Source organism: Geotrypetes seraphini, chromosome 8 (genome assembly GCF_902459505.1).
Source record: "Geotrypetes seraphini chromosome 8, aGeoSer1.1, whole genome shotgun sequence".
In the NCBI taxonomy this organism is placed as follows: domain Eukaryota; kingdom Metazoa; phylum Chordata; class Amphibia; order Gymnophiona; family Dermophiidae; genus Geotrypetes; species Geotrypetes seraphini.
In genome coordinates this window covers 14,201,693-14,211,694 of record NC_047091.1, presented here as the reverse complement: position 1 = coordinate 14,211,694, position 10,002 = coordinate 14,201,693, and the positions used below count along the sequence as shown (strand labels likewise).

At 48.0% G+C, this 10,002-nt stretch overlaps 1 protein-coding gene across 1 annotated transcript; it reads right to left on the bottom strand.

Moving 5' to 3' along the window:
- Positions 1–341: 341 nt before the first annotated feature.
- On the bottom strand, positions 342–5,069 carry LOC117365927 (cbp/p300-interacting transactivator 3-like). Its single transcript, XM_033956886.1, has 2 exons — positions 4,930–5,069; positions 342–3,038 (listed from the first exon to the last, which is right to left on the bottom strand). The coding sequence occupies exon 2, from the start codon at positions 3,020–3,022 to the stop codon at positions 2,396–2,398; it is 627 nt and encodes a 208-aa protein (XP_033812777.1). The 5' UTR covers positions 3,023–3,038; positions 4,930–5,069; the 3' UTR covers positions 342–2,395.
- Positions 5,070–10,002: the final 4,933 nt, after the last annotated feature.

Genomic DNA, 10,002 nt, shown 5'->3' with positions numbered 1-10,002 from the left:
GTATATACATTTTTTAAATAAATAGCTTAGAAATGCACAGACATCAGAGGCACTCGTATTGTAGCTATAGAAAGTTTCTTGTTCCTACATAAAACTGGCTGGGGACGTTCTGGGACCGCTATACCATTTCAAAGTTGAAAGAAGTAGAAGGACTGAACCAATTGATGTTGCCCTAAACCTGTGAAAATACAGCTGTAGGCTGTGTAGCTTATAGGCGTATGCAGGCAGAAAGACTTATTTCTAGTGCTATAATATTTTAGCACACACTACAGGAAAACTATAGCTGTGCTGTTTCATTATCTTCAGAATTAGCAGTAAGTAGTAATTGACAAAACCTTTCACACAAGAAGAAAAAAAGTGTTAAAATAATTTCACCTTTTCATATCCTACCTATGTGCCCTTGCCCATTACTTGTAGGGGCAACCTGTAGCTACAGGGCTGCCTCTGTCCTTAAAGCAGATGTCAGCCCCTCCCCCTCCCTTCTGACAGATGGTTTTGGAATTATGACACTATGCTAGGGACATGCACACAATGCCAAAGACAGCGTATGCAAATAGTCACTGTGGTAATCCTGAAACTGACTAGCTAGACATACCTACAGCAGAGTTGGGAATACTGCCCCACAATGCACTTCAAAAATAACTGTGCTCCTAAGGCCTTTGGGGGAGGGAAGACAGGGTACCTCACCCTCCATTCAGGATTTTTTTTTGTAAGTAGGGACAGCAGAATGGGAGCAGGGGATGCAAATACATTTGTCTGCCCCCAAGCACTACAATACTTAATTACAGCTCTGCCAAAAAGCTGCTCAGCACAGTGAAAATCAGCACTCCACCCCTATTTCTTTCTGGCTTTGTTGACGAAATGACTGGAGACTAGGTTTGCAACATCTGCTGAAAACATTAAGCACAGACCCCTTTGTGTCACTGCACACAGGCTTACTATTCAGAGGACTGCATTTGTGATTGGGGGGGGGGGAGCCAACCCTCCTCTCCCCAACACAAATAAAAGCCCATTCAGGAAGGCATTTGAGCCACAGGCACAGAATGCTCGTAGATGTGCGAGCTGGGTCTTTTTACATACATTACTGTAAATAGAAAAAATCATGTAGGGCAGAGTTTTGTGATAAAAAACAAACAAACTGCAACAGTTGCTACAATAGAGAAGTTAAAAAAATGTAGGAGAACTGCTTAAACAGACATTATCTTTTATTTGGGGGGGGAGGAAAAAAAAAATCATTTGTACACAATCCTTCATTGATCAACAATGAGGAGCTGCCATGTGCTATCAGGACCAGCAGAGGGCAGGAGCAGATCAGCAGACAGTTTTTTTTTCCAAAGCCGACTGCCAGCTCTCTGCAGGTAACCTTTTGTGAAGAAAGTAATTAGAAGTCAAATCATCTTTTATCGCATCAGTGACGAAGGCTGAGAATGGACATTGTCCTCACAACAGGGGGGAGGGGGGGGGCAGGAGTGGTGCCACAAAGCCAGGCAGTTTTAAGCTATGCCAACATACAAATCGCAAAAGCAGCGAGTACCTGACTTAACTCTTCAACAGGCTTAATAAGCACAAATTAAATATGCAATTTCCCCTCTTCACCCCCCCCAAAAAATATTTTTATGCCAAGGCTGTACAATATATAATTTCCCCCCCTCCCCCCACCGAGATGGCAAATGCTTTAGTCTGAAAGGGGTTTAACGCTTCAGCTAAAGGTTAAAAATAGCTTTCAATCCGATTATTTCATTTCAATTTGGAAAACAGATTCTGAAAGGATTAAAGAAAGTCCTTCTTTCCACCCCCACCCCATATGCCAAGGCAGTGTAATACAAAAAAAATTTCCAAAAGATGTTAACATTCTGAAGAAAGAATATGGTTAGAAAAATTATATATTGTAAAGCCCGAGAATTAAAGCCAGAGGTCTTCTGCATTTCCTCAACCTAAACAATCTGAGACTTCCAGGATTTCATTCCAACCTGACCGTCCCCCTAAAAGCTCACAGGATTAATGTCCCTTTGGGCACCCTCACTCATCTTTGTACAATGATACCGACTCTGCCTCCCTCCTCCCTATATGTAGACATCATTCTTGTGATTTTTGCCCAGCTCTGACAATGATATATTAACATCCTTCTGGGACAATCTCAGGCCGAGGCAGAAAAAAATAATAAAAATTAGACGCCAGTGGCAAGTCCAAAAGCAACCTTTACTGTTTTTGCCCTCCTGGGCAAGTGGGAGCACAGCCCCCATCTGGAACGGTCTAGGACTGCAACTACCATCACCCCTTTTCTCATCTTGGATTCTGGGAAGGGCACCAGGTTCCTCGGGCCACAGGAGGCAGCGCACGCCCATCCTTTGGGAATAAAGGCCCTGCCCTGGGGTGAAATTCGACGAAGGGGGCTTCAGCAGCTCACTGTGCTGGGTTGCTGTTTGCTAACAAAGTCCGAGATGAAGTCAAACTCATTCTGTCCCAAAAAGAGTTCTGGCAGCTCCTGAATCCGGTCTAGTCCCAGCTCCAAGACCAGAGCCGTTAGCACGTCCTCATCCACCAAGTCCGTGTCCATGATGTTCAGGGGCAGGGCCGGCCCAGATAGGTGCTGCATGCCTGGCTGCTGGGGACTGGGCCCCACTCTATACTGCTGAGCTCCAGCCCCCAGTGGACCACTGCTCATGCCCAGGAGTGGGTGGCCCTGGTATTGTGTGTTCAATTTCTGTAAGTGCATACTGGCTGCAAGCTGCTGGGAGCCCACAGGCCCCATATACTGCGGAGGCAGCGCCTGCTGGAGTCCCGGGTTATTGTACATCATGGGCGTTGGCGCGTGAGCCATCTGTCCAATCATGCCTGGCCTGAACCTCATGCTGCCGCCCTCCATGCCGGCGGCCCCATACTGCGCCATCGGTGCGCCTGGCAGGGGGCGCCCTGGATGCGAAACATGCTGAGGGGGTCCCTGAAGCCCATTCAGGCCCATGCGATAGTTCTGTAGGCTGTTCACGCCGTGGCCCATGGAAAGCATCAGATGGTCCGCCATGGCCGCCGCTGCTCCACTGAGGGCGAAAAAGTACAAAGGAGAAAATGAGAAATTACAGGAGCTGCACAAGGTCACGCTAGCATCTCCCCTTCCCTACAAAAGCACAGAATCATCATCAGCAACTCCTTTTACCCTCCCCCCCTCCAAAAGTGTTCCAACTCCCACTTTTCCTATGACGAGTCTTCACCCATTTGGGGGGGGGGGCGAGAAGAATAAAGGGATTGGGCATTCAACCTTGCTGCCCCAGATCCTGCTTTGTGCCCAGAACTGGCCCATGCATTAGGCAAGGCTAGGCAGTTGCCTAAGGCTGCAGTGACCGAGGAGGGCAGCTGCGATCAAAGCAAACACAGAACATTTTTCTCTGCAGGAAAAGTGGGCATCTGACCGGGTAAGCGACCTTCCTGAATTTGTCTTCGTTTGTGGGCAAATTGATCCAACATTAATTGATCCAACACCTGAGACACTTCTTAGATTTTATTCGGGGGGGGGGGGGTGATGTGTTCATCATCGGTCTTGTCTAGGCTCGAGTTATTACTCACAATATCAATATGAACAACTGGTGTATTGTATATCACAGTTTGTCTTAGTTTGTGGGGACACAAACTTACAAGCGATAAAGGTTAAATGTGGCATAAGGTCTTGGGGGCCAGATTAGGGACCTGGAAGTTAATTTAAAGGGGACGTGTGTGGGGGGGGGCACAAGCCTGATGGGTCGCCCAATATACCCTCGCACCCCTCCCCCCTCCGCCGACCCAGTTAAAGGCTAGGGCGGAACAGGAAGTGGCGGGCAGTTCAGCTTCATAAATAACATCCGAAACCGAAAGCGCAGCTTTTAATCCGAAACGACACGAATTTACCAAGTCAACAGCACATCCGGGCGAAAAAGCCCATACAGTCATCTGAGTTTTAAAAATATCCACCTATATACCCCTGGCCATATATAGAGACTTTAGCTTCAGTTAAGAGTCAAGTAGCCTCGGCAAAGTTTGGGGACAGTTTCGTTAATAGTTTTTTTTCCCCCTTTCGTGAAGCTTTGCACCCATCCTATTCTGCCTAATTCGATTAAAAAGAGTTACCGACACCGTATATAAAGGGTGACAGCACTATTTACACCTTCTCGTCCCTTTAGCCCATAAAAAAACACCACGAAAGAGGCCAGAAAGGGACAGCAACGGGGGTTTCGGCATTTAAAGAGTCGGCTTTTCTTATTCATCCATCGCGATCGTTTTCCTAGTTTCAGCTAAAGCGATAGGGCGCGTTGCTCGGCGATAGCGCGCCTAGTCTGACGGCTTTGCGCGAAACGATCGCTTCGCAAACGTCAAAGAAACCCACGTTGAGAACAGGGGCCTATTCGGCTTCGGCTATTAGATGGGCCGAAACCCTTAGGGTAGGGTGGTGGTGGTGGTGGGGGGGGGGTTTCAGCATCCTTTTCGTGTCTCCCCCCGTTGCCGGAGATCTTGTAGCAGGAGGCTCCCGGGAGACATTCCTTGAAAACAAAGCTACGGAGCTCAGCAGTTTGAACAAAAAAAAAAACTTTAACCCCTTGCTCGCCACGCCGAGTCCCCGAGCCCCGAGCCAGAACAAAGCGGCCACACCGATCATGAGCCGGCAGAAGGGGGGGGGGGGCACGGAGGGGCTCTTCGGATAACGCGCCTGACCGGGTTTCACGGCGAGAGCGCAGCAGGGGGCTAAGTACCTCCCACCCCCACTCCCCCTCTGCCAGCCCCAAACCACTTCCCCCCCCCCAACTTGGACTGCAAACTGCAGATCTCCCATGTTGCTGTAAAGCGGATCTGCTTCCAGATTTCTTTTGTCTACTAGGATAACAACAAAAACCCCACTGGGGGGGGGGGACGGGGGGGGGGAATTGCCCAGAGCAACAATGGAGAAACCCAAAGATTACATACCCAGACTAGAAATCAGGAGGGCTCCAGCCCCAGCAGAGCCAGACCTGGGCAGGATCTCGCGAGCCAAACAGCAGCCCCAGGTTACGAACCCCCACAAATGCCAGCCCCAAACCTCCACCTCTCCTACGTAAAGCAGCACAGCCGAAAAAGGGTAAATCCCAGCCTGGCTATATATATGCAGCTCGTCCGGGGCAAGGGGCGGGGCGGGGATGCAGGGCCCCGCCCACTCGCCTGGGATTGGCTCACCGCGGCGCTCGGCAGGCAACGGCGGGCGGAGCTTCGGACGCAAACCCTGCCCACATGTTATTGTTACCGATCAGAACTAAGGAGGGGTTTGTCTATTGCTACACAATAGCAGAAGTTTGCTGGGGGGGGGGAAGGAGGGGCTGGCAAAGCTCCCCTCCCCCCCCCTTCGCCTGACCTACGCCAGCTCTTGTGTTTTGTTTTTTTTAGCTCAGTCATTGCAGTGGAGGAGTTTTGCCTGTGCAGGAAAATATTTACTGATCTGCTGCACACACAAGGGTCACCGCGTGAAAGATAGAGAGAGAGATTAGTGGGGGGGGGGGGGGGGGGGGGGAGACAGTGAGCCCAAGTGCTGGAGCTCGAGAGATTTCAGGAAGGGAGACAGAGATGCCTGGGGCGTACTGCGCATGATTAACTCGCAGCTTGTCGGCTTGCATTATCCCTGACATGTGCTCCTGCTATGTAGATTATTCCTAGATGAGTAGTTATGAGTTACTGCAGAAGCTGAAGTTCGCACCCATGCTGTATAGAGATGCCAAGGGCGACCCATCCCAGTGCCAGAGATTGAAGGTCAACGAGTGAGGTTTTTTTTTTTTTTCCATGGGCCCCAGCCATATTTTAAAAAAAAACAAACAAACCCCAGTTCTGGCAAATGCACAATCCCAAAACGGACAAGTCTAATCAATAAATAGAAAATAAAAATGTATTTTTTTCTGTTTTTGTTGTCTGGCCATTTTATTTTTCTCATTGTTTTGGTCCCAGTCTGCTTTCTGCTCTGAATTGTGCATTTGGCAGTTCTTTTTCTCTTTATGGGGAGGAGTGGCCTAATGGATAGAGCTGCTGTCTCAGCACCCTGAGGTTGCAGGTTCAATCCCACTGCTGCTCCTTGTGACCCTGAACAAGTCAGCTTGGACCGATAAAGAAACTTGTTCAAGCACCTGCTTACTATTCAATGTATTGTAAACCACTTTGATATCTGTAGAGGAACCATTCCTCTACTCTCTGCATCCCTATTATCCGACCCCTGTCTTCCTGCCATGTTGAGCATCTCTCTGACCCTATTCTTATCCTGACCAACATAACTCTTCTGTGTCCCTATGCCCCCTGCCATGTGCCAGAATCTCTCTTCCCTTACTCCAGCACCTCTCCCTTCTTTCCCTGCAGATCTTGACACTTCTCTTCTTTCTTGTCTTCCCCTCCCCTCCAGGTCCAGCACCCCTCTTCAGACTCCTTCTCTTCCTCCCTCCGCCTCTTTCTTCGCTACCTGCCCTCCCTGTCCAGCACCTCTCTTCCTCCTTGCTCTCCCAATGTAGCACCTCTCTCCCTCCCTGCCCCACCCCCTGATACAACACCTCTCCCTCCACCTTGCTTCCCATGCATATGTGACTAATAAGTCACATATGTAATGCTTGCATTTGCACTCTTTAAGAGAAAAGATTTGCTTTTTGTTATGGCCACTCCTCATCTTTCATGAATCCACTTTTCAGATCTCTTTTGCTTCACTTGTTTCAGTCTCAGGGCTGCATGGATGATGACACAAAGTACAGCGGCAACCTGGCCTACTTAGATTCATAAGACATAGCACAAAGCTCCTTCACACACAATGGTGCTTTGTTCGGGGTCAAAGAGCAAGAAGGCACGCATGCATGGCTTTTGTATATTTTCTTTAGCCCGTGTTTACGCAAACAGCTTTAACACTGAACGAAGAATAACAAATATAGAGATTTATCCTAATTCATGCATCGAAATGATGAAGTCGCAATCCGTTTATTTAGTTATTGATCAAATTTATATCCAGCTTTAACGACTCAGTCAAAGTGGGTCCCGATGAAACATACACAATATTAAAATAATCTGCGAATAAAACAATTAAAAAAAAAAAATGCATCAAACTATAATCCATTCTATAAAAGCACACAAATAACATGTAAAAAGCGGTCTGGCAATAGCACCTGATGCTAACGTTTCACGGAGGTTCAGTGGAAGTGAAAAAAAACGGTGCTGATTCTGGCCGCACTAGGTTTGGATTCCCGGCTGAAGGGTGTGCAGCTGAGCTTTGGGGATTTCACTTTGATGCTTACATTTATTTTTTTTTTTTCTGAAACTCAACAGCCCCCTCAGCAAGTATACTCATACTGCAGGTGTTTAAATTTGGGGCATGCCACAGGAGAAGTGATGATAAACAGGATGAGCTTCAAGGGAAGTTACCAGTGAAACTGCGTGCATTGCGAGGGAAATGATCATTTAGTTTCAGTGCCGTTTGCATTGCACGGAAAAACCTTCATTCAGTCTTAATGCAGTGTACGCTCTGGGGGGAAGTTATCTTTCAGTGCTAATGAAGCACGGATTGCACAGGAAGTTATCATGTATTATAGGTGAAATTATCTCGCAGCTTGCACTGCAGGGCATACCCTCATTCTAATGCAGTGTACACTGCAGAAAAAAAAATATCATTCAGTGCAACTGCAGAGGAAGTTATCTTTTACCGCTTCCCCCTTTTATAAAACCATAGCATGGTTTTTAGCGCCGTGAACGATTGAGCATGTCACTTTTCCGCGTAGTCCCCATGCAAGATGACGCATTTGTTGTACCGTTCAACTAGCTTCTGCGTTCCTGCAGAGAAGAGGTTTTTCGGCTGCTCCCGAAGCCAGGTGAGCACCGCTTCCTTGACGCCGTCACGCTTTGTCTTTTTTGCTCTCCTGGTGGCAGCGATGCGCCCACGTCTCGTCGCCGGCGACAGTTCTCTCCGGAATACCCGGATCTTCTTCGCACCGTCTCAGGAACTGGGTCTCAGCCGCTGCTCGTGCGGATCAGTGAGCTGGTTGGGAACCCGTCGTGCGCAGACTTTCCTGTATCCCAAGTCATCGTGCGTTATGGCGAATGCAGATCTAATCTAGTCTTCGATTTATATACCGGGTCAACTCCCAGCGGAGCTCGACTCGGTTTACAAGTAATTAAAGACCAACAAAAAAAAAAACCTGAACAAGAGCATAAGAGAAAATAAGTGTTGTAGAGCAATCAATTCATTGAATCGTTAGGTAAACTGTTTAAGTATTGTGTAAATAATAACGTTTTTAGGACTTTACGGAATTCTTGTAACTGACCTATCAATCTGACAGAGTTAGGAAGCCCATTCCACATTTCTACCAGTTTATAAGCGAAAGATTGACTGAGTTTCCCGGCCGATTTAATTCCTTTGAAGGAAGGGAACAGTAGTTTATATCTCTGTGTATTCCTCGAATGGCAAGATCTAAGGGTATTCCAGTCTAAAGGGACCAAAGGGCCAAATATTCCATAGAGAAGCTTAAAAATGACGCAGGCGCATTTAAACTGGACCCTAAAACGGATTGGGAGCCAATGAAGCTTTCTCAACAGAGGAGAGACATGATCGTACTTTCTCTTCCCAAAGATGAGTTTAGCTGCTGTATTCTGTATTAACTGAAGTCTTCTTAAACTACCCTGTTTGATACCTAGATATACAGAATTACAGTAATCTAACTGGGCAGGTAGAATAGACTGTACCAACACTGAAAAATGATCTTGATGAAATAATGGTCTAACTTTCCTTAACATACGTAAACTAGAAAAACACTTTTTTTTTTAATCCAAAAAGTTTATCTGTTCATGAAATGTGAGTGACGAGTCCAGGACAATACCCAGCACTCCGGAAGAAAAATCTATCTGCAACAAAATACCTGTTTTTAGTGTTTTGCAGCCAACCGAGACACCGCTATCTTTTGGTCTTCTCTAATCAAGGCGTCCGCCCTGTCAGTGTGCTCTTGGGTACGTTTAGGTGCCAGACTTACACCTGCTGAAACCTGGTATAAATGGTGGCACCCAAGTGAAGTGCACTCAGGACTTATTCTCTAATTCTACGTGATGTGGCGTAGTAAGGGTAGGCGAAGGCGGCAGCCCGCCCGGGCGCCATGTTGGTGGGGATGCCGGCACCCTTCCTCCTCTCTGCCCTCCCACCTCTTCCCATTCTTCCCCTTCACGCGTGCGGCCTCTTCTCTTACCCCACACCTCAAGTTGAAGTTGCTGTTTGCGGGCGGTCAACAACGTGCTCTTCGCAACCCCGTTGGCTCTCCCGCTGATGTCACATCCGGGTGCCGCGCATAGGAAGTGATGTCAGAGAGAGAGCCGACGGGGTCGCGGAGAGTTCTTTGTTGACCACCGCGAGCAACAACTTCAACTAGAGGTACGGAGGAAGAGAAGGGAAGGGGAGAAAAGGGGGTGGGGGTGTTTGCAGCAGATGGGATAGGGGAAGGAATGGCGGGGGTGGGGGTGGGGTAGATGCACGGCAGGTGGAATTGGGGAACGAGCGGGGGGATTTAGATGAGGGCAGGGGAGAAGTGCCACTGCCCCAAGCGTCTCTCACCCTCACTGCACCACTGTCTACGTGCAGCTTTTCAGCATGCCCCTCATGCCCATAACCACACCCCTTTCTGAGGGGCTAGATTCTGTAAACAGTGCCTAAATTGGCAGCTGCTTACAAAAGTGGTGCTGGCTGTGTGTCAATACACACTTAGGCACCATTCAAAGAATCACAGCTAATAAGAAGATAAGAATAGCCTTACTGGGTCAGACCAATGGTCCATCCAGCCCTGTAGCCCATTCTCATGGTGGTCAATCCAGGTCGCTAGTACCTGGCCGGAACTCAAGGAGTAGCAACATTCCACTCAGAATCCTAAAGAACAGCAAGATTCTGGAACCCCAAAGAGTAGCAACATTCCATTCAGAATCCTAAAGAACAGCAAGATTCCGGAATCCCAAAGAGTAACAAAAGATTCTGGAACCCCAAAGAGTAGCAACATTCCATTCAGAATCCTA